The 24066-nt window shown below is 52.4% G+C and overlaps 1 protein-coding gene across 4 annotated transcripts; it reads right to left on the bottom strand.

The window, feature by feature from the left end:
• Positions 1-563: 563 nt before the first annotated feature.
• SIDT2 (SID1 transmembrane family member 2) lies at positions 564-23884 on the bottom strand. Of its 4 annotated transcripts, XM_083713967.1 has the most exons (27): positions 23414-23884; positions 20953-21074; positions 20431-20595; positions 19551-19596; positions 18880-18981; positions 18682-18765; positions 18096-18195; positions 17294-17359; positions 16556-16649; positions 15959-16023; positions 13760-13831; positions 13420-13494; positions 13096-13143; positions 11722-11840; positions 11187-11260; positions 10888-10954; positions 10530-10603; positions 9943-10066; positions 8233-8350; positions 6838-6974; positions 5914-6022; positions 4793-4869; positions 4441-4487; positions 3757-3862; positions 3094-3204; positions 2350-2463; positions 564-2045 (listed from the first exon to the last, which is right to left on the bottom strand). In XM_083713967.1, the coding sequence occupies exons 1-27, from the start codon at positions 23615-23617 to the stop codon at positions 1983-1985; spliced, it is 2583 nt and encodes an 860-aa protein (XP_083570093.1). In that variant the 5' UTR covers positions 23618-23884; the 3' UTR covers positions 564-1982. The 4 variants fall into 4 exon arrangements, with proteins under 4 accessions (XP_083570093.1, XP_083570095.1, XP_083570094.1 ...); XM_083713969.1 differs by lacking the exon at positions 13760-13831; XM_083713968.1 differs by lacking the exon at positions 13096-13143.
• Between the last annotated feature and the right edge of the window lie 182 nt (positions 23885-24066).

Below are 24066 nucleotides of genomic sequence, written 5' to 3' on the forward strand. Positions count from 1 at the left end.
GTGGCACCAATGAACGCATTCATCTGTACACAGATTGGCTCTTACTTTGCTTCATATTAAAAGCTGCCCAGAGGCACCGTCTTGATGCAAATTCCAGTGTACCTTAGTCCAATTGAAAGTCCTGTGGAAGGAAATCAAAGAATGGCCCCCAATTCACATTGTTTTAGTGAGGCTACGTGGCACCAGCGTTTTTTTTGTGCCCAATTGCTCAAACGCCTTCATTTTCCGCCCTGATTTCCACCCAACCAAGAGGCTCACATCTCCTGCTTTCCCAACCTCCGGAGCGATTGTCACAAGCACCTATGAGCTTGGCTGAAAGAGTGTACGGTGCCCTAAATCCCTGAAGGAAAGGATTCCCTGCTCTGTGAAGAGGAGAACCTTTCTCCCTGAAGAGGGATGTTAGGTGGGGGGCCAGGGAGAGCCTGGGAACTGCGCTGCCTCACTTGTTGCCATTAAGAGATTAGCCAAAAGGGATTTTTGATGGGGAGGGTGAAGAGTACCCACACCCCTCTAAAGGCAGGCACCATTGCCCGTCCCCAGAGGAGGAAGAACTACACAAAAGGGCAAAGCAATGCTTTTGTTTATTTCTTTGCATTTGGCAGCAGAATCCGTAAGAAATGAAAACGGTCGTTTTGTTCTGCAACGTCTTACACAAATAATGGTTTAAAAACAAACAAACTCACCATCAATAACCAGGAATGGACGAATATAGGAGGCCCTTCTCATTGTTATTTTTTTTTTGTGGGGGGGGGAAGGCTCTTCCCCCAGTAGTGCAGTGGGTGGGGGCCTCCCCCCAGCCACTGAAGGAGCCCTTTGGCTTGCAGCCCGGAGCGGCCACCCATAACTGTTATTCGTACGGCTACTTTGGGCAGCTCGTATGGAACAATGAGAGGAGAGAGGCCTCCTGGATCGGATTCTAGGTCTGAGCAGAAAACAAGAGTAAAAAGGAGCAAACATCTTCAGGCAGTGCAGTGTAAACCGTCAGGGGGCGACGCAGCTGCCAAGGCCCACCAGTGGCAGGCGGAAGGGGAGACAAGGAGACAGAGCCCAATCTGCCACCCCAATTTTAGTTAGGCACTGAAGGGAGCCCCCTCCCCAATGCCGTGTGTGCTTTGAGAACAGAGAGAAAACGGCGCCCCCTTCCTCCTGGGCATGGCAGTGGCCCAGAGCAAGGGCAGTGGCATCTAGTTGGCAAGAGGGGCCCCACTGAGCACCACCCGCCCCTCAGAAAGGCCACGCTTGGAAGGAAGATCACACCGGTTGTGGCAGCGTCATGGAGGTCACAAGTCTTTGTCCAGAGATAGGAGGCAACGTGGCCTCAGCTGCAGAGGGCGAAGATGTGCTTAACTCAGGGTTGGCAGAAATGTGCGTGAGGCAATGGGCGGATGCAGAGCTTCCAGGGCGAGGGCCCCCAAGGCAGGCCCCCTTACCTAGGAGCTGCTGCCAGGCCCTCTTCTGAGCGCCGTGCTGGAAGTGCAAGACCCCAGTTTGGCCCCTAACCACAAGCCCCCACCCCTTTAAGGAGGAGGCAGAGGCAGGGGGGGAACTTATCATTTCCCTATTGACCCAGGCCATGCCCAGGGGAGTTGGTGGGCACATAGGCCAACCCTCAGAGGCTGGCAGCCAACGAGGTGCCGATTCTCTTGAAAACCTGGCGCAGCAGCAGGACCAAGCGACCCGGCCAGAGCCTGCCTGGCATCCAGAGCTCTTGGAAATGCAAGACAGGCAACATTCAAAGCTGCCCAAAGTTGCCTGGGGCATCCAGCACCGTGAAGACTCAAATACTGAAAGAGGGTGTGCCCCCCACCGTCAGCCTAGGTTGCTACCGCAGGCTCTGCCAAAGGTGACATGTTCACGATGCATTTGAACAGGCAGGTAGGCCTGTTGCAAATCCTGGCTCCAGCCAAACGCCTCTGCAAGGCCTGTCCCAAGCCAGAAGGCAGGAAAGGCCTCATTCCCCCCTTGCTGGGGAATCCTGGCCTCTAGAAGACATAGATCTTGTCACGCTGGACACAATCGAGGTCATCATCCAGAGTCAGTAATACCTATAACAAGAGGAAGGGAGAGAGAGTTAGGTTGGGGAGGTGGGCAGTGGTTTCAAAGCCCACCCTCTCCTTCCCCAGAAATGCAGGTAGCTTTATGCTGTCGTGCAAGGGGAAATAAGTGGGTGCAGGGTGCTGCTTTCGCCCCGGCCCGCGGGGACCCCACCGCCTCAGCAAACCTCCCTCCAGATTCTTCCCGGCTCGCCGGTATTTGCTGGCCCTTTCGGCGCAGCCGGCATCGAGCACCGCTGTCTGGGTGCTGCTATTTCCCGCTCCTTGCCAGGCCAGCTGGGCCTACGCCACCTACCAGGAAGGAGCCGAACATGGCAATGGACGAGAGGAAGTGCCAGACGTCATGGTCATCAAAGAAGTCAAGCAGGATGCAGTCCCGGTTATGCTCGCGGGACTCGGCCGGCGTTTTCTGCGGAGGGTCAGCGACAAGGAAGTCTGTGATGCTTGGCAGGAGGCAGGCGGTCTGCGCAGCCTGCGCTGGATTCAGCTGCCCCCACCCAACAAGCTCTAACCCAGTCTGCCCCTAACTGGCGCCCTCCAGAGGTCTGGGGATGCAACTGCCAGGCCGCTGCCTGGGGCTGATGGGAGTCGTAGTCCCAAAAGCTACGGAGGGAGCCACAGTTAAAACTAAGGCTGCCCTAACCAAACAGCGATGCAGGGCAGGGCTGGATCTTCTGCATGAGAGCTTTTCTAAAGCCTTTTACAGTGGTAACTCGGGTTCAGAACTTAATTCGTTCCAGAGGTCCATTCTTAACCTGAAACTGTTCTTAACCTGAAGCACCACTTTAGCTAATGGGGGTCTCCCGCTGCCGCCGCGCTGCCGGAGCACGATTTCTGTTCTCATCCTGAAGCAAAGTTCTTAACCAGAGGTACTATTTCTGGGTTAGCGGAGTCTGTAACCTGAAGCGTATGCATCCCGAGGTACCACTGTATAAGTGCAGCTTCTTCAACTTGCTACTCAGAGGTCTGCTTTTACGTGGGTTGTTCTGGACAAGCCTGTGGGGGAACTGAGGATATGGAGGGTGGGGAAATGGCTCACCTGCCAGGTGCTCAGCCCCTGGAAGAAGAAGTAGAGGGCAAAGCCCCAGACGACGGAAGTGCAAACGATGCAGAGCAGGGGGATCAGCTTGAGGCGTTCCCCACTCCGGAGCTGCAGGGCAAGGAAAGCTGATCAGAAACAAAGTTGAGGAAGGGAGGGAGGTGGAAGTCCCAACTTTCTTGGCTGCTATTGCGGATGTACTGAATTCACAGACAAAAGGAGCACAGAGGGGCTCCAATCTAGCAGGAAGCTACCCCACCATAATGAATGGGAGCAGGGGCGCCAACTCATGCAGGTCAAATCCTTTTGGCTCACATACAATAATTTTGGGGGGACCCTCCCCAAAGTCCAAAAAAAACCCAGGGGACAAAGGAAGCCAAGTGTGGGGTTTGAGCATGGCACAGTTTCAGTGGCCGGCGGCTCCTCCTCCTGCCACGGAGGGGAAGGAAGGTTGAAGCAGCCCCACGCTGGGGACTGGTACTGGGTACGTCCTGGCATCCTTTTAATGCACACACAACTCCACCCACAATTGCCCTCGCGAGCTGGCGCCTCTGAATGGGAACCCCAACCCCCTCATTATTATTATTTATGCAATTTATATTCCACCCAGAGAGAAGCTGGCCCCGGCCGCCCCCAAGAACCAAGTCAGGTTACGTGCAGCACCTTCATGATAATGTAAAAGGCGAAGTAGAGGAGGAGGTTGCAGATGCCAATGGCCAGAAGGTAGGAGGCGAAGTCGTTGGGCCGCATGATGAGGCCGTAAGCAGCCCTGCGGGGGAAAAGAGGTCGTGAAGCAGGAGAGTGACTCCCCAAGGACCACACCTGGGGGCCCTTCAAGGCCACGGGGGGAGGCCTCTGCCAGCCTGCGAGGACCACTCCTGCCATTGTTGTTATGATAATGTGTCACTCTTGTTGCTGTTCCGCCTTTCTGTCCCACCATGTGTAAGTGCAAATTCAATTTAAAATGCACACACAAATGCACAATCAAAACAGCAGACCTAAAACCTGAATAAGGCAGGAGCTGTTCACACAAAATATTCAGGTACTAGGAGCAACACACAGAAAGGAAAACACAAATCCCATAATGTTAGAAGGCCACGTGTTAAAAGTGAGCTGAATCTTTTTCTAAAAAAAATAGATATTTGCTAACCTCCCTTTAGAAAGGGCAGAGGGAGCCCGTCTCCCACAGCATCACCAGAGAGAAGGCCCTGTGTGTCTTGCCTAATCTGATATAAATAAATACACACACACACACACACACACCCTCCTGCCCCTTGACTGGCTGGTAATCCTCTCTGCCCAGGTTGGCTCCTGCCCTGCCCTGCCCACCAACCAACCCTGACTTACAGAGACCAGTTGATAACGTTGCCCATCACCAGCAGCACCATTCGATCCTGTGGAGGAAAAGAGAGGAAGGCAGTGGGGCCTAGCGTCTGCAACAGAGGCCAGCCAAGCACCCGGGGGGGCCTAGCCCAGCGAGAGGGAGGGCGAGTTTTCATACAGCCCCCGCAATCCTTCCAGGAGAGAGCCAGCCACACTTAGAGGACTCAGCTACACGCATCAATTGTATTTTTCCAACTGCACTACAAACATGTGACACCAGGTGGTGCTGTAGAGGAGTGATCTGTTGCCAATGAAATTTTGCACCGAGAGATTTTATAGCGGTTTTTTTAATCAGTATAGATCCAGCCTTACTCACCACATACATGGGCCCGCTGCACTGGCGGATGCAGTCTGTGTAAAGCACGTGCAAGATCCTGCGTGGGATCCCAGAGTCTGTGGAGAGAGAGAGAGAGAGAGAGAGAGAGACATGTTAAAGCTACGTTGACCCTGGAATGCACCCTGCCCTGTGGGCTGACTCGGTGAAGGCAGGAGGCCAGTTCTGGGAAGCAAGCAGAGGACATGTTTACATAATCAGCCACGAGATTTCTCTCATGTGCCCTCCTCCCAAAAAACCAGAGTCCTTTTTTCTGGGGATAACCCAGAATGAAATTCCCAGGTGTCAGAAAAGGTTATTTACGGTATGCCCGTTTTTGTTTCGTTTTTTTAAGTATTTATTTATACTTTATAAATATACATTTCATTATACATTTCATTACTTTTAACATTTCAAAGTTTGATTTCCTTCCCTCTCTTTCTGCGGTTCCTTAAATTTATTTTTTAATGTCTTCTGCATATCCAAATTCATTTAATTTACTCATTTAATTATCTACTTTAAATATACAGGTATATTCTTATGTAACTACAGGTTATTACAATAATCCTGCCAGTGTTTTTATCTGTTTGCAATTTATCTGTAAATATTCAATAACCAGTTCCATTCTTTTATAAAAAGTTTGCTGTCTTGATTTCTTATTCTTTCTTATGCCCGTTGTTTTGTTAGCCCCAAAATGGAAAGTGAGCGAGGTCCCAACTCAAGAGGCTTGGCAACTTAAGTTGGCAGAATACACACACTTTGCAGATTTAACATATTGAATAAGAGACAAGAACAGGCCTTTAAATAAGATTGGAAAACATTTATTGAGTACACCCGAGGTTCCACTGTATATGGAAAGTAAGTGCGTATAGCTGAAAATGCAGGCAGCATTAAGATAAGTTCAATAGAGTCAGTAAATAATTCTTGATGGATGTAAAAGTGGAAAATTGATTTGAATGGTTATACTAAAATATGCAGGGATATAGGATACATAAAATGAACCATGGAAAGAGAAGAAGGGAAGCCACTGGATATATTTTAAGTTTGTAAAATATTCATTTGAAATTGTGCAACAGAAAATTCAATAAAAATATTATTATTAAAAAAGGGCCGGCAGAACTCACCCAGTTTCCAGCGGCCCATGTAGTAGAGCTGGGTGCTCAGCAGCAGAGTGGAGAGGATGTGGATAACGGAGAAGACGATCCAGAAAGCTGTGTTGCCCTTGCCGAAGACCTGGGAGAGCAGGGAGAAAGGGGCACATCATGCCATTTGCAGGGGCCATGATACTGAATTCAAGGCTGGGGGAGTGAGTGGGGTGAGAAGGCAAGGCAGGAAGTCTCCTTTCTGCCTCCTCCCTCCTTTCAATGGATGCTGGGGTTTCCCCACTATTCTAAGAGGAAATTGGGGTGGAACAGGAGCAGAAAGTGGTTCTGCAACGTCCTTTCCTGAAGGGTAAGGTAAAGGGACCCCTGACCATTAGGTCCAGTTGTGGCCGACTCTGGGGTTGCGGCGCTCATCTCACTTTATTGGCCGAGGGAGCCGGCGTACAGCTTCTGGGTCATGTGGCCAGCATGACTAAGCCACTTCTGGCAAACCAGAGCGGCGCATGGAAACGCCGTTTACCTTCCCACTGGAGTGGTACCTATTTATCTACTTGCACTTTGCTTTCGAACTGCTAGGTTGGCAGGAGCAGGGACCGAGCAACGGGAGCTCACCCTGTTGCGGGAGATTTGAACCACCGACCTTCTGTGGTTTAACCCACAGCGCCAAATCCCCCGATTTGTAGTCCTCAAGTGTAATAATCAGGGGAAAGGCTTTCCTTTCCTGGTTCACTGCTGTGATTTTGTTTTATGTTTTGCCAGTACATAAAGGCCACCGAGGAATTTGAGGGACACCGGAGAGGGACAACGCTGTTTGCAAAAACCCACGAAAAGGAAGAATGAAAAGACGCATGCAGGCCAACAGGACACCAGCCACTGTCCCAGCTCAGGGCTGCCTCCCTCCCTCCTTCCTTCCTGCAGCTCCGGAGGCTTCCCATCGCCACTCACCACCCCAACGACCGAGAAGAAGATGACAATGGCCAGGCAGGCATAGGCGCTGTAAGCGCTGGCATTGATATCTGGGTGCCGCTTCTGGTACAGCTTCAGCATGCAGAGGCCGGCGATCATGTACATGAAAGAGGTGTCTGCAAGCAAAAGACCAGCAGCAGGTGGCTATTCATTTTTTCCCCAATTTTTTTTATTGATTTTCACAACTTATAAACACACAAACAAATAAATAAACAAACATAAATCATTACCTTATTAAAACTAATCTTAATAACATTGTTGAGTGACTTCCTCGTATCCCCCTAGTTGAATTTCAGTGCATATCATTTTAACGGTTTTCCAAATCAAAATTCTTATATAATTAACCTAGTCACTTAACGTATTTCTGTCTTATCCATTCAGCATTAAACATATTACCGTATTTTTCGCTCTATAGGACGCACCGGACCATAGGACGCACCTTGTTTTAGAGGGGGAGAACAAGAAAAAAAAAATCTCCCCCTCTCTGCTCAGCACCCCTTCAGCGAAGCGGCAGGAGAAATGGAGCCCCTTCCATTTCTCCTCTCGCTTGGCTGAAGGGGCACTGTGCAGCTCTCCCTATCTGCTGAAGCCAGCAAGACTCTCCTGGCTTCAGCAAAAGGAACCTGAACCCTGTGGAACGCAGCGGGAACTCGCACTGCGCTCCGAAGGCTTCAGGTGGCTATCCCTGAAACCTGGAGAGCGAGAGGGGTTGGTGCGCACCGACCCCTCTCGCTTTCCAGGCTTCAGCGAAAGCAACGCGAAGCCAAGTAGTGCGGAGGGAGCACTCCCTCTGCGCTTCGGAGGCTTCGCGTTGCTATAGCTGAAGCCAAGGAGCCTGCATTCGCTCCATAGGACGCACACACATTTCCCCTTAATTTTTGGAGGAGAAAAAGTGCGTCCTATAGAGCGAAAAATACAGTGATTCTTCACATTACATGTTTAAATCCTCAGCCTATCTGGTAATTGCAAGGTTGCTTTTTCCAATTAATTTAACTTAACATATTTAACTAAATAATCATAAAATTTCATGCAGCAGGTGGCTATTCAGGGGCAAGCAAAGTGCACTTGGCACATGGGCAGAGGGGCTGCCCCTAATACCATTATTTGTACACATTTTCCCCAGATGTACCAGGCAGGGCACCTGCTGCACGTTCTTCTGCAGGGCTCACCTGGTAAGTTCTCCATGGCCCCTGGATTGTGAAGTCCAGCCTTTCCCAACCTGGTGCCCCCCAGCTGCCGTGGCCATGTTGGCTGGGCCTGCTATGAGTTGCAGTCGGAAGCAGGATGGAGGGCACCAGGTTGGGGGTGCCTGATCTGCCGGGCGCAGGCAGCCCCTCCCCTCCGGTCCTGGCCCACTTCCCAGGCGACACTCACCAAACTGGAAGTTCGTGTAGTTGGGGCAGACGTGGTAGCAGGCGCTGAGCAGCCCCTCCATCATGAGGGCAGTGCCCATGGCGTAGAAGAGGCCAAAGTGCTTAGGGATGCCACATTCCTAGGAAAAGAGAAGGGAGCAGAGAGTGCTCCTGTTTAAAAAAGAAGCTGGGCAGTGGCTTCTGCTTTGCATTGCCCACCTGAAAGCTGGCATTCAGCTGCAGCCCTTTCTGCTCCCATGGTCTCCCAGGGTCACGGTCGACTGTACCCCCGTCTACCGGAGAGAAAAAGGGGCTGGGAAGTGGTGGCGAGTAGAGCAGAACTCTCTGCACAACTACAGTGAGCCAGGGAGAAAGGAAGAGAACGTAATTCCCCTAAGTTTTTCCGTGTTTGTGTGCCTGGAGAGATGGAGAGAGTCTACTAGCCTTCACCAACCTGTTCCAGATGCTGTTGGACTACAACTCCCATCAGCCCCAGTATCATATGACCATGCTGTCTGGGGTTGATGGGAGCTGTATTCCCACATTGGTTGGTGTAGGCTAAAGTTCAAAAAGCACACCTTTCTGGGACGGCTAGCTATGATTCATTGATCTGATGTATTTTTACAGCTGCTGTGACCCTCAATTTTTATTTTTATTTTTTTGATAATAATTTTTATTAGTTTTCAATTACAATCCAGCAACAGCCTCATTATAATATAATTACTAATGCCAATCATGCAGATACTAAACTATATAATTCAGGTGGCTCCCCGCGTGCTAGAACTGATGGTTTGATTATTTACTTTATTTCTGTGTACCAAAATCTTAATAATTTCAATTACACTCAGGTCAAAATAACAATCCCTTCTACAACAACTGCAGCATTAACAACTTCCATTTGTATTGACATGTAAAATGATTTATAAAACTACAGGTGAGGCTATGAAAAGATAGACATAATATTTTGCTGTGACCTGCACTACACTGTTTATATTTCTATAGGATTTTAAATTGGTGGGGAAATGCTGGACCGACACATTTGTTTTCTCCCTATATTACATTTGCACTTGTCCGTCAGCACGCTGGTGACTGAATATGCATACACAGCCAAGGATGGTTGGCAACAGCACTGGGGGCTGAGGAAGGTAAGCAATGAGAGCTGGGATGAAAGCTCCTTGCAAATAAATAAAATGCTGCTGTGAATGTTGTTTCTGCCGGGTTCACCCTCTGCCTTTGTTCTTAACTCTGCATTGAACATAAAAAGGTAAAGGGACCCCTGACCATTAGGTCCAGTTGTGGCCAACTCTGGGGTTGCGGCGCTCATCTCGCTTCATTGGCCGAGGGAGCTGGCGTACAGCTTCCGGGTCATGTGGCCAGCATGACTAAGCCACTTCTGGCGAACCAGAGCAGTGCACCGAAATGCCGTTTACCTTCCCGCTGGAGCGGTACCTATTTATCTACTTGCACTTTGACATGCTTTCGAACTGCTAGGTTGGCAGGAGCAGGGACCGAGCAACGGGAGCTCACCCCGTCACCTTCTGATTGGCAAGTCCTAGGCTCTGTGGTTTAACCCACAGCGCCACCCGCCTCTTGAATATACCTCTAAGACTAGGGATCTGGGATAGGAAGAAAAAGGCGTCCCAGGGCAGGAGAGGCAAATGAGGGTGCAGCGCCTGGTGTCGAGGCTCCGGGGGACTGACACCACCCTCCAGATCCTACCACCGCGACTCACCACAGCCTGCAGGTCATTGCGCATCAGTGCCCGGTTGTAGTTGATCTCGCGCTGGAGGATGATGAGCAGGAAGAGCAGCCCCAGCAGGATGTAGCCCATGTTGCTGAGGATGTTGTTGAAGGCGCTGGGGGAAGGAAAGCAAGGCAGGAAGGTCTGAATCAAGGCATGGTGGGGAAAAGCGAGAGAGACTCTGCTGGAATCCCTGACCCAGGGAAGAGGATACTATTACTATTGCTGCTGCTGCTGCTGCTGCTAACAACAACAGCAACAACAACTTATTATTTATACCCCGCCCATCTGGCTGGGTTTCCCCAGCCACTCTGGGTGGCTTCCAACAGAACACCAAAATACAATAACCTATTAAACATTAAAAGCTTTCCTAAACAGGGCTGCCTTCAGATGTCTTCTAAAAGTCTGGTAGTTGTTGTTCTCTTTGACAACTGGAGGGAGGGCGTTCCACAGGGCGGGTGCCACCACCGAGAAGGCCCTCTGCCTGGTTCCCTGCAACTTGGCTTCTTGCAGCGAGGGAACCACCAGACCTCAGTGTCCGGGCAGAATGATGGATGCTGCATGACCCTTGCTCCTACCTGAGATTGCCCAGTGGGTGGGCGCACAGGAAGTTATAGTAGCAAATGTCTTGGTTGCCGGTGACGTTCACCACCTGCCAACGAGAAAGAGCATGTAAGCACTGCAGAGGACCCAACTGTGAGGGCTGGCTTGGCAGTCCACCGCCCCCTTTAGCAGAGCCCAGTTCCGGGAAAACCGGCTCACACCGACACAGAGAAGGCACTAGGTGTTCAGAGCTGGGCTGGGGCAAAAGCCAACCTCTCCAGCCCAGAGGAGGGCAAATGGGTAGACCAGGCTTTCGGGGATAAGATAGCAACTAGGTGGCCAGGTGACTATCAATAGCACATGGAAAGAAGCCCAGGAAAGAAACCCACTTACGGTCTGATAGGTAATGACCAGCTGGATGACGGGCAGAGCGTAGAAGACGGCGATGGTGGCTATATTCCTGCAGGAGACACCAGAGGTAAGGGGGCATATGTGCGTCCCACACCCCCAATTTATTTCCACCATAAAGCAATAGGTGGGCTCTCTGTTGACCCACTGGGGGCCATGCAGGTCCACTCAGCCACCACGCGAGGCTGCCCCTTTTACCCAGAACTGATGGATAGAAGGGAGAGCTAGCCCCCAGTATAGGTGGGGCACAGCCACCCTCCCCCCATATCCTTCTCCTCTCTCACCAGAAGTAAATCTGGTATTTCTTCCGCAGCACCCGCTTGTCCTTGCGGGCCAGATCCGCCACATACAGGTATTGCTGCAATGAGAAGACGCAAGGAACGGGGTGAACTGTGGGTCTCCTTGGGAGCGGCCGCTTCCTCCCCCCATAGAAAGATAACCTGTGAGGCTACAAGGAAGGTCGGTATTTCCAGACCCTGAGACTGCTTTGACTCCCGCTCATCTTGTCTGATCCCTTTCCCCCCAGCCCAACTTGCAGGTAAAGCCCAAGAGAGCCTTAGAAATCAAGAGCCACCTGCAGATCGTTCTGGGTGTCTCAAGCAAGCAAGCCAGGCCACGTACTGCTCACTCAGCCCCACTTCCTCCTGTGTCTCCTCCCTCCCTCGCTACAGCCAGTGGTTCTCTGGCTTGTTCTAAATGGCAAGCAAGGGAAGCATCACTTCCAGCCCTCAACACACAGGGCAGGTGACCAGCACTGGCAGGCGATGGCAGAGGGAGACTCTGGGCTCCCACGCCTTCCTGCTCCCCAGCGCAAGGCACCTTGGTGCGGATGACGTTCTTGTCCGAGTCGATGTCAGCCAGCGTGTCATAGTCGTCTTCCTCCACGGAGCTGAGCGAGTCGAGCCGTGGCCGCCCCGCCATGTTCTCAAGGGAGCGATCTGTGGGCAGAGATGGGGCAGCGTGACTAACAAGGCACAGACACACATGGCCAGCTGGTCTGCCAGGTGCACACACACACACCGACCCCAGGTGTGTGTGTGTGTAGGAGGGGGAATTCAGCCAACACAATTTAGTTTCGTGGAGGCGTCTGGCAGCCTTCACGGCCAAAAGGCAACAGGTCAGATCAGCCCCGGGCCATCGAATTAGCGATGTAAAGGACCTCCTGGCTGCCTCATTTTCTGCAGAGCAGACAGCTCAGTGTAGGGGGTCTTCAGACACCCAGGCAGCTACAGGGCCAAGAAGCCGCCTTGCCCAATGTAGGCCAAGGAGTGTCAGGAAAGACCCTCAACATGCTGTTCTCTGTCACCCGCTTCTCCCGTCCCCATGGTGAGCTTGGCCCCTTCTCCCTCCCCAGGAGCAGCAATCACCTGTCCTGGACGCACCTGATTCATGCAATTGCCTGGTGTGGGAGTCTGAATCATGCAGATTAACCCACCCCTCTGCTGTGAGCTTTCTGAGGGCAAGTGGCCTCATCCTTAGAATCCAAATTAGCCCACAAGGCTTGAAGGGAAACCACAGGAATCCCTGTTGCTGGATGGCGGTGGTGGAAGAAGCATGACCCCTCTCTCCCGCTATTGAAGCCCCTCAGAAAGCCACAGGCAGCTCAAGAGGAAGCGCTGGGGAGGGGGCTGGGGTTTGTGCCTTTGCATCACATTCCTGGTTCCAGGGAGCATCTTTGCCAGCTGACTGCATGTTCCGTGCTTCATTTTTGTAAGTATATTTTTGTCTCTCCAAGCCGGTGGTGGAGAAGCTGCAAAGCAACCCGAATCCTGCATGTGAGTCTGCCTGCATCTCTGCTCCCCAGGGAGGCCAGAGGAGAACAAAGCTCAACCCCTCTTGAGCTCCCTCCTGGCTGCCCAGCAGGACTCAGCCTGGACTCTGTTCCTTGCACCACCAAGCAGCCACTGCTAGGATTTGTATTGTCAGGGGTAGTAGCTTAGGCAGCATGTAGCCCCATCACTTCTTATCCATGTTTTAAATTGAGCTCCATGTTTGCGATTTCACCAGCCACATTTCTCTTGCAAGAAATTGATTTTGAAATAACACGGAAAGCGCACAGAACGCAGCAGAGGTGCCTAGCCAAAACGCCCTCTCCCTTTCCTGGTCAAGGAAGTGGGTCGAGGAAGCCTGGTGCCAGGAACGCCATGCCTGATTGTGAAATGATTGGCAATTTCTCTCTCTGCCAGCATCTACCCATTGCAATGGCCCAGTGTCTCTGGCGGTGCTGACAGGTATCCTGCCCTTGAAAGGAAAGGAAAGAGTTACACAGAGGAGTTAGCTCTCAGGACCTGCCACAGAAATGCCAACAACAACCGACAAGCCAGGAACTTTTCCCCAAAGCAGTTCGCAAGGCCCAAAGATCCACGAGGCCCAGCAGCCCAGCTCACCCTGTTTGCCCACTTTCTTGGGGCCCCCGGCTGCCTCCCACCATGCAAGCATGCAAAACCCAGGCGCTTGAGAGAAGGAATCTGGTCTCTGCATCCCTGACTCCCCCCCCCATCCAGGTAAGCAGCTCACCTGTGTAACTGTAGGATGCTTCTGTGGACAGCAGGCTATCGGTGACATTTTCTGTGCTGGCCGTAGAACCGTTGTCTGCAACAGCAATTGGGAGGGCAGGGAGGGGGCAAAACAGAGTGAGTGGCGCGGCAAGGCTCAGACCTCTCAGGCGATCACAAGAGAGGTGGTGGCGGCAATTCCCTCCCCCCCCCCCCTGAAGTGTCTTGCTCATTTGCACCACCAGGTTTCCTGGACAAACAGGCACAGCAGTTCCCAAAGCCCAGGCCTGGTATCTATACCTGCAGCACAGGTGGGGTGAGGGGCTTCAGGGGGGGAGGCACCATCTGCACCTGGGACTCACCAAAGGAACCATAACTGTAGCCGTTGTAAGGCTGGCGCCCCAGGAAGGAGTCTGGGGTGATGTGGGGATGCCCTGCAACAAACCATCAGCAGACAGTGACCGCGGGGAAGGGGGGTGGGCAGGAGCAGAGCAGGTGCAGTGGGCAGGTGAAGGTGCCAACTCCTCCTTGACTCAGTCTTGAATCAGGGAAAGGTTTGGGGAAGAGGAGGCAGAGCAAACAGGTCGCCCATTTTTTATTTCACCGCCCAATCAGGGAGGTCTCTTCAAAGAGGTATAAACCAAAAGCAGCCCCGGTCCATGGCTCCGGAGGTTCCTGTCTAGGGTAGAACCTCAGAGCCCACCTGGACCTGACATCCCCCTCAAGGCAAAGGAAACAAAAAGTTAAGAGAAAGAAGGTGGTTTTTGGTGCTTACCAAGGAGAGAAGCTGAGCACGAGGTGCCCCAGAAAAAGGAGGAAGGGAAGCAAGAGAGAAAAAGGGGGAAAGAGACAGAGTTACTGATGCAAACACCCAAACTTTAATTGCCAAAGGGGGACGCGGGTGGCGCTGTGGGTTAAACCACAGAGCCTAGGGCTTGTCGATCAGAAGGTCGGTGGTTCAAATCCCTGCAATGGAGTGAGCTCCTGTTGCTCAGTCCCTGCTCCTGCCAACCTAGCAGTTCGAAAGCACGTCCAAGTGCAAGTAGATAAATAGGTACCGCTCCAGCAGAAAGGTAAACGGCGTTTCCGTGCACTGCTCTGGTTCGCCAGAAGTGGCTTAGTCATGCTGGCCACATGACCTGGAAGCTGTACGCCGGCTCCCTCAGCCAATAAAGCGAGATGAGCGCTGCAACCCCAGAGTCCGTCACGACTGGACCTAACAGTCAGGGGTCCCTTTACCTTTAATTGCCAAGGGGTGTTACACCACAACTGCCCCCCCCCCCCCCGCCACAGCAGGTGCCCCCGGAAAGCCTGAGCTGACTCTGGCAAGGGGAGGGGGGACACAGCAGCTGGCCTGTGCAGATCTCCGATGCTGTGAAAGAGCTGGAAGCGGCAAGCAACAAGAAGGGCTCCCATCCAAGTGTTGAAGCAGTCCACGGCCATTCAGTCCAGCCTTCTTCAGCCCTGGGTTGCCAGATGTTGCTGGACTACAACTCCCATCATCCATGGCAACTGGATGAGCCGATTTAGGAGTTGCAGTGCACCAACACCTGGGGACCCAAGGTTGAAGATTTAGACAACTGAAATTGCACAAATGTGGAATGCTGAGTGGGAACTTGAGTCTTGTGACAAGCTTGGACTTCCATAGCAACTCAGTTCTCTCTCCCCCCTCACCCCCCGCTTCTTTTTTTTAGGGAAAAATGGGTACTAGATCTCGTTGATTTTGCAGGAAGTTTTGGAACCAGAGGTTTTGCCCATGGCTCCAGCGTCCTCCCCTTGTGCTTCTGAAATCCCCTTTCCCAAAACATCCCACTCGCCACCACCGCTGCCGGTCCCCTTGTTCAAAGATCTCTTGATCCGTCAAAAGCTCTACAGGGGGACCCAGAAAAACCAGAAGCCCCTTCCTCAGTAGCTCAGAGCATGGCTTTTGGTGTGGCTGCCCCTGTTAAGTCGAATTCCTGTTGAGATATGACAGGCACCCGCTAACAGGACTTTCCATAAACAACTGAAGACCTTAATTGTTCTGATAGTCTTTCCCAGCTAGATAAAGAGGTCTCTGGCATGAGTGTCTACTTTACTTTGTTTTTAAGATTATCTGCTGCCATTTTTTTGGGGGGGGGTGTTTTTCGTTGTTTTTATTGTATGTTGTACGTTGCCATGAGGCATGAGCATGTGGAAGGCTATTAATTAACAGAGATGGTATTACATGTTGATGCTGAGTGAAAGTACAGTGGTACCTTGGGTTAAGAACTTAATTCGTTCTGGAGGTCCGTTCTTAATCTGAAACTTTTCTTAACCTGAGGTACAACTTTAGCTAATGGGGCCTCCTGCTGCCACCCCAGGATGTTCTCATCCTGAAGCAAAATTCTTAACCCAAGGTACTATTACTAGGTTAGCGGAGTCTGTAACCTGAAGTGTCTGTAACCCGAGGTGCCACTGTACATCCGCAGGCAATTGCAAAGGCGGACACAAATGGTGTCACATGCAGAAATTGTAGCATTACGGCATGGAGCAAGAACCACCATGGCTCCTAGCCCACAACACACATAGACCTCACCTACCAGTTTCAGTACTGGGTGTTTCTATGGCAGCCAACAGTCCCAGTTGCTTCTTCTTCTTCTGTTGCCTATAAAGTAATGAAGAGTGCCTCAGACAGCTGCCTCATCCACAGAGAAAAAGACTCTCCACTCCACCAAAAAGCCCATGGAAGGGAGTAGGGGGACGCTCTGGTAGAGGTGAGCTGCGTGGTTCCTTTGTCCCTCTGGAGGAGGGGCTTCACAGGACTATTGTGGAGAGTTCTGCCCCAAAGGAGGTGATTTCGGGAGGTACAAAGGATGGAGTCACTGGAAACCTGTTCAGTTTGGGGTGAGAGGGCTATTTCAGCTCACAACACCACTGCAAAGCAGGAGTGCCCTGCCACACGTCAATCCAGACACCAAACAGAAAGCAGGGAAATTTATTCTTCCAGATGGCTCTCGCAAGCCAGCCAAGCCGCACGCTGAATTCTGGGACACCTTAGGAAGGCAGATGGTAAGAAGGACCCATATCCTGGGCAGATGGACAGTCGTGATGGTGACCACCTGCGTGGCAGGAGCACCGGCCTCTCTGCAAAGGAAGGAGAGAGCCACACCACCTATGGGTGTAAAGGTAGGACTCACCTCCAGTTCTCCCAGCAGGCGATGAGGACCGTCAGGACGTAGAAGGAGAGGAAAACCCCAAGGCAGAACAACATCCCACTCACATAGGCCTGTGCTGCAGGGAAGGGGGAAAAGAGGAAGACCTTGTAGATGTGCAGCAGTTTCTGCTGGAGCTGACAACTTAAAAGTCCTGTTTCCAAGCACAGGTGGGATGCCTGCTTAGGTCCACCTAGGCTCTCTCCCTTTCTCTGCCGCTGACCTCCATCTTATGGAAAATAGCCCAGTGAAAATGTCTGGTGCAGGAATTAAGTCACTCCCCATGCAAAATTCCTGCCCCTTCAGTACATGATCGGGGGCTACACAGAATCGCAGAGCTGGAGCAGACCTCAAAGGGCATCCAGCTCAACCCTATGTTGCTGATGCGGAAAACCCACTGCCGACAGCATCCATGAGAGGAGGAGGAGGAAGAGGAGGAGGAAGTGGCCACCCAGACTCTGCTCAAGAGTCTACCACCTTCTGAGGCATCAGGAAATTCTTCCTAATGTTTTAGACTAAATCCTTTTGTGGGTGATCTGAAGTCACCAGTCGGGGGTCCTAACCAGTGGATCAACAGAAAACAGCAACCCTTCAAAGCTGAGTGGCAGCAGTTCAAAACCCTAGTCAGGGTAAGGAGGTGGAACCTGGTGTCTCCAATCAGGGCTGTTCCCTGTGCTCCCTTGCCCATTCAAATGGGTGCAGCTGACACCCAGGGCTACTTACAAGTGACTGCTGGCGATACCACCACGTCCAGGGTCTTCTGGCGGTTGCCTTGGTCAACAGGTTCGTCTGAATGTACAAAAAGACCAGGGTTAGCCAAGCAAGAAAGCAGCACAGTCCACAGTCATTTTTCTGCAGGCAGGATGCAATACTTTCTCTTGGTCGCTTTCTACAACCAGACACTACCTACTATTTTACCCTTCGAAGTCAGCATGGGACTCCTTTTCCTCTGACTGTACTGCACTGTGATTCACAGTCTAGATAGCGGTTGGCAATGTAAGAAAGAGGATTATATACAGATCCCTGAAAGGGCTCTTCAAACAGTCAGCTGTTATATTATTGCCTTCCCTACCCTGCTTTCCTACCCTGCTCCCCTCCCTGCTTCCCCTAGTCCAAGGAAAGGGGGAAGAGGCTTGAGTTTGTGTTTAAGGAGGGACAGGGGTCAATGCACAGATAATTTGCTGCATATGTACAACATAAGAGCTCTATTCCTCCCTCTCAAAAATAAAAATAAATCTCCAGTAGTTTTCAAAGGATCTATTGCTAGCTCACATTAGAACTTTCTTCCGAATCGCTTCATGGCACTGTTTAACTGTATTCGCATGCAAGGTGTTTATTTGGAAACAAAAGTCTCCCAGAGCAAATTATAACAAAAAGTGATATAGAAACATGCCAGACTCACAGAACACCCCACCACCCGGTCACTGTCTCTTTGGGATTCTGCCATGGCAAGGCAAAAAACCCAAAACATAGGCATCATCTCTGTTGAAGCCCCCACCCCATCCCCGAACTCCCACCTCTGTACCTTTGGAAAAGGGGTAGTAACGCAGCGGCCCACCACAAGCTTGGTCTTCTGTCTTCACCACAACCACCACATAGAAACTGTGGCTGGGGAAATCCTTCTTCTGGAAGTTAACAAGAGGGTGGAAGAGCAGCATCAGGAACCGTCTTCCCTGGGCTGCAGAAATTCCTTGACAACGTGCCAGCTAGCAAGCACTTAAAGGACTCCCATGTGGGGCACCTGGGCTCTTCTGAGAGCATATACATATACCTATATACACCACCCTAAGATGTTCCTAGTGAGTGGCAAACCAACTGATGGCAGGATTTGAGGCCAGACCAGGGCTGTGAACCCCTGTTATTTGCCAGCCACTGAGGCAGAGGCATCGTGCCTGCCACACAAAGCACCCAAAGAATCAGTTTCCTCTTCAACAAGCATCGCTTCCTCGGGAGCACCAAGGGCATGGATAATATTCCTCGGCGCAAGCAACACCACTGCAACCATCTGCTAATTGATGCTACCAGACACCAGAAGCAACGGGGAAGCCAGCCCGGCCGCTTCTGCGGGGCTCAGATTGCACTTGGCGCAGCTCCTAGCCTGAGTCCGGTACCTGCACAGTGATGGCTGCCTTCTTGGTCATGGTCTGGTACATGCCGATGAAGGCCACATTGTTGTCCAGGTCGTATACAGGGCACTGAAGGAAAGGAAGGAAGAAGGAAGCAGGGTCAGCCACTCCACTGCTCCAAAAAAGGCAGGATCCTTCATGAAAAAAATATGCCCTCCCGGTCTAACCACCCATCTCACTTACCAAGATGTCTTGGATGGAAATGACAGAACAGGGGAAGGCCATGGCAGAGGTCACCTTCACTATCACGAAGTCTACACCCTCCGGGAACTCATACTTGAAATACTGCCCAGGAGAAGAGGGAGGCGTTAAGAAGCCACATGCAGCCCCTGGAAGGCGTGAAGCCCACCCCAACACCCTTTTACCTTCCTTTAGTGTGCCCCCTCCCCCAAAATAGCACAATCAGCTGCAGCTCAGAAATTCGAATCATAGGGTTGTAGAGTTGGGACACCAAGAGTCATCTAGTCCAACCCCCTGCAATGCAGCAATCTTTTGCCCAATGTGAGGCTTGAACCCATGCCCCTGAGATTGAGAGTCTCTTGCTCTACCAACTGGGCTATCTCTACTCATGGGATATTAATGGCCACCTTCTTAAAAATAACTTTCTCTCTGGTGCCGGGGAGACAATCCTGAGCTTGCTGGGCAAGAGATTGCTGCATTCCCACAACAACAACACCAGAGCCACTGTTTCTGAGGTATTACAAACCAGCGCAAGCTCTTCCCACATCACAACCCGATGCAGAACCACCCACAAGGCCGTGATTCATAAACGAAACCTCGGTCCAACGGGCCTTCCTTCTGGCAATTACCATCTGGTGCCCTCTCTATTCTTCACCCTAACAGAGAGAACTCACCTGTGGCTGGGCTGCCGTGGCATTGAAGGTGAAGTGCTCATTTGTCCTGCGTTAGGAAATAAGAAAAGACTTAAACTGTTTCATAAAAGACGCGGGTGGCGCTGTGGTCTAAACCACAGATCCTAGGGCTTGCCAATCAGAAGGTCGGCGGTTTGAATCCCCACGCCGGGGTGAGCTCCCGTTGCTCAGGTCCCTGCTCCTGCCTACCTAGCAGTTCAAAAGCACGTCAAAATGCAAGTAGATAAATAGGTACCACTCAGGCGGGAAGGTAAACGGCATTTCCGTGCGCTGCTCTGGTTCGCCAGAAGCGGCTTAGTCATGCTGGCCACATGACCCGGAAGCTGTCTGCGGACAAACGCCGGCTTCCTCGGCCTATAGAGCAAGATGAGAGCGCAACCCCAGAGTCGTTCACGACTGACCTAACAGTCAGGGGTACCTTTACCTTTACCTTTAAAAGTTACATACCTCTTGTAGAGAAAAACCACAAAACAGTGTGTGCAATGTGTGTGTTTATTGGTGGGAGGAACACACTTATAGCGGCTGGAGGAGCCAAGATTGTGTTGGCCTGAAAGCTGCACCCTCTAAGTGAGTCCCCTAACTTTACCTAAGCGTTTGGGAGGGGCCAGAATGTTGCACACGCTCAGAGGAACTTCTTGATCCCCTTCACACCTTCAGTGTCTGGGCCTGTGTTCCCTTCTTTCCCCCCACCCTGCATTCTTCTGTATCTTATTTCCCATTCCGCACCCAGCAAAGAGCACCGTTGCTGCTCCCACCACGACCTCACCTACTCCTGGGCCTGGTCTTCAGCCGAAGAGGACCTGCCAGGACAAGCAGCCGGCTCCTTGGCTGCTTCAAGCCCCAGAGGTCAGAGGCTGCTCACCTGAGCACAAAGTTATCCACACGAGTGACTTGCAGCTGGTAGGAGGCGTTGCTCACAGACAGCGTAGAAACATCCACGTAGAAGAACTGCATCTCCACCTCACTCTTGGTCTGAGGCTGGCACAGTGTGCGGCTGACATCTTGGTAGAGGTACTTCCGCTGGTACCTGGAGGCCCGAGGCAGAAGGAAGGGGGTTGGCGAACACCAACCAGGGGCACCCAAGCACAGTCCGATTCAAATACCCAACAGCCCCGTCTGAGCGAGACCTTTGTGGCTCAGAAGGAGCAGAACTGCCACCTGGCATCAGCATCCTTCTACCCAGCTGGTCTCAGGCCCACAGTCACCTTGTCCTTGGCTAAGGGTAGCCACCAGGTAAGAAGAGCCAGACCATGGGGCCCCATGGATAACTGGGACAGAGGATGCTTCGCTGCTGCATCCTTCCAGCCAGGAAGAGGCCACCCCCATGAGCCTGCCAAGAAGACTCGGGCAAAGAAGAGCCTGTACATCACACAGAGATACTCACAGTCCCCTGAGGATTAACGGCACCTGGAACGACACCACGGCCTCCTTCTGCCTGACCACAAAGAGCACCGGTGTCTCCTTCAGCTCTGAGAGCACGTTCACCGACACCCGAACTCCCTCCGTCTGCAGGAGTGAGAACAAGAGGAGATCATCCTCGGACCTTTTGCCTGCTCTCTCTTTCTCCTTCCACCCCTCAAAGGCACCCATGAGGCCACTAGTTGCAAAGGACAGCAGACAGCTAATGATGCTAATGAGTCTGGCTGGCAGGTGCCCAAGAAAGCACTCTGCAGCCAGCCGCCTGGGTCAACTCCCCTAAAGGTCTGCGCAAGAGCTCAGACCTGGCCTGTGCTCCCATCTGTCAAAAAGAAAAGAAGGCTTGGGTTGCTCAGTAAACACATCTTCTACTCTGCCCCCCTGCAAAGGTCCTAGGATGTGCAGAGGCCACCAGTCATTGTTACTCTGCAGTGAGGTACGGATTCTACACTTTTCCTGGCACAGGGAGGACTGAGCAGAACAAGGGGGGACGGTTTCAGGAGCAGAAAGTGTCGGGCTCTGCCGCACCCCAGGAAAGGCTGCCCTGGCGTCTCAGACACACTGACCGAGTAGACGTGACCCTAAGCCAAGGAGGAGTCAGTGGGGAGCTGCTCCTGGAAAAAGAAAAAGAAGCCTTGCATTCTTGCTGGCATGGAGTCTAGAGACCCCTTACTAGGCACTTCCAGCAGCTAGGAAGCTGTCTAATATGGAGTCAAGACCACTGGGTCCTTCTAGCTCAGTGTTCTCTACTCTGACCGACAGTGTCTCTTTCAGACGGGAATATTTCCCAGCCCTACCTGGAAGTGCCCTTGGGGACTGAACCCGGGACTTTCTGCATGCAAAGCGGATGCTCTGCCACTGAGCTATGACCCTGCACCTTGTTGCAGAAGGAGGCTGGCTTTTGCCTATGGGATCCCCATAACTTGCAGGGAGCAGGGTAGGGAAGGCAATAATATAACAGCTGACTGAAAGCCAAGAAAACTGTACTGGAAGGAGTGAGATGCCTGTGTGTGAGAAATAATAACCTTGGGCACCTGCCTGTGCTAGTACTGAATGATTTGTACTGGTGCCAAGGGAGCAGAACAACATTTTCAGTTTGGCACAGGACTGCCACCCCCTCCCTTTTTTCACTTTATATTTGTTTTGTTAAATTTATATCCCAGTCTCTTCCTCCCAAAGGAACCCAATGGCATGCCTAGGAATTTAAATAAGTATTATTTCCTGGGCTGCCATGTTTAAGTGTAGAAAAACTTCTCTAAGTTTAGCGTCAGGAGCAGGAACTCAACTTAGTGCTGATGACACAGACCTTTAAGCCACACCCCTCACAGTGGCTGCTTTAAGGAGGGACATGATCCTTCTGTACACTTGCACTAGGTGACGAGACAGGAAGGACGTTGCAGGTGGATTTTCACCTGGAAAACAACAGCTGGCAGATGGGGTTGTAGGCTCTATGCGTCCTCCAGACTTGGGAGCTGCTGCTGGTGAATAAGGATAACCACCTTTGCTAATTTGGGAGGCCATGGATACAAAGGCCAACTGCCCAGAACAAACAGGTTGAAGTGTCACAACCCAGCAAAGTATCACACCAGACAAAAAGCACAGAGTGAGAATTCCCTGATGCCACCTGGAGGCCAAAGGTCTGCCAAGAAGATCTTACAGCTCACCTCACCTTTGACACATCTTTGGGGACAAAGGGAGTTTAAGCTGTAGAGGCGCAGCTCTGGAGAGGGACAGCTCTGCTGAGCAGAGAAGCCTTTTCTTGAGATCTAGGAACTTGAGGCCAGTCGAGTTACATGAAAGGAGATTCCGACTAAACATCAGGAAAACCACTTTCTGACAGTAAGAGCTGTTGGAGGTTGTGGTCTCTCCTTCCTTGGAAGTTTTGAAGCAGAGGTTGGGTGACCATCTACCATGGATGCTTTAGCTGAGATTCCTGCATTGCAAGGGGTTGGGCTAGATGACCCTCGGGGTCCCTCCCAACTCTACGAGTTCCACAAGTGCGGAAGAAGGGCAGGAATCGCTGCTGGCTGGGCACCCAAACAGCCTTATGACTGACTGTAAACAAATAAGGATAAGGTGGGGCGGAAGAGGACGTGGCTCTCTCGCCGACCTCTCTGCTTGGACAAGCAAGGGCTTTTCTGGGTCTCTTCCAAAAGCGCTTGCACTTCGCAAGTGGGCGGGCGGGTTTGCGAAAGGGGACTGTCTTGCCCAAGAGAGCCAAAGCATCCTTATTTATACTTGCCTAACCCCGGTACCTTCACAATGCCCAGCAACCCCCTTTCTCCCGCACGGGGACAACGGCGGGTAGGGGGGCTCCGTCCCTTCCCAAGCGGTGTACGAGACTGGGCGGCCCAGCAGCGCCCCCTTCCGGGTGGGGCCCCAGACTGCCCTGCAAGGGCGCCCTCTGCACACGCCCAGAGGCTGCTCACCGCGTTCCTGGTGACGGTGTGGTTGAAGGCGTAGATGTTGAGCAGCTCGCCGTTGACGGCGTCCGTGTAGGGCTTGTCGAAGTCGGCCTCCTTCTGCACTACGGTCTTCTTGCCGGCCGCCGCCTCCGACCCGGGCAAGAGCAGGAGCAGCAGGAGCAGCGGCGGCGGCAGGAGAAGACGGGGCGCCCCCTGCGGGCCTAGCATGGCCCCAGCCCGGCAGGCGGGCGGCGGCTGACGGGGACGGAGGAGGAAGAGCAGCAGGTGGCGGCGGCGGCGGCGGCGGCGGCAGCGGCTGGAGCCAGCATGCCCGTCGGTGAGCGTCGGGGCTCCCGCAGCAGGCCCGAGGACGGGCCTCCCCACGGGGCTCGAGGCAAGCGCGGCCCCTTTAAGGCTCCTCTCGCTACTTCGCCGCGCTCGCGACTGGCTCGAGGCCGCGCGGTAGACACTCGGGCCGGTCGGGCCGTGACGTCACCTCCGAGGACGCTCCCCCTTAAAGGGGCAGGAGCCGGACGGCCGCAGCTGCCCTGCCTATGGCACAGCCCGGGTAGGATGCCGGCTGCAGACGAGCAACCTCGAGCCGGAGGCCTCTTCCGTAAATAGGACTTTTTTGGGGGGGGGGGCACACACACACACCTCTCGCGGCAGAGGAAATG

This window comes from Podarcis gaigeae (assembly GCF_964106915.1).
Source record: "Podarcis gaigeae genome assembly, chromosome: 15".
Taxonomy (NCBI): domain Eukaryota; kingdom Metazoa; phylum Chordata; class Lepidosauria; order Squamata; family Lacertidae; genus Podarcis; species Podarcis gaigeae.

What these genes read in the sequence shown, in the direction of transcription:
- SIDT2 (XM_083713967.1), bottom strand. Translation starts at nt 23,617, where the DNA reads ATGCTAGGCCCGCAGGGGGCGCCCCGTCTTCTCCTGCCGCCGCCGCTG. An exon ending in CCACGGCAGCCCAGCCACAG is followed by an intron (nt 18,982 to 19,550) that starts GTGAGTTCTCTC and finishes TCTCCTGGGCAG; the next exon opens with TATTTCAAGTATGAGTTCCC. An exon ending in CCTTTTACATTATCATGAAG is followed by an intron (nt 3,205 to 3,756) that starts GTGCTGCACGTA and finishes CTTGCCCTGCAG; the next exon opens with CTCCGGAGTGGGGAACGCCT.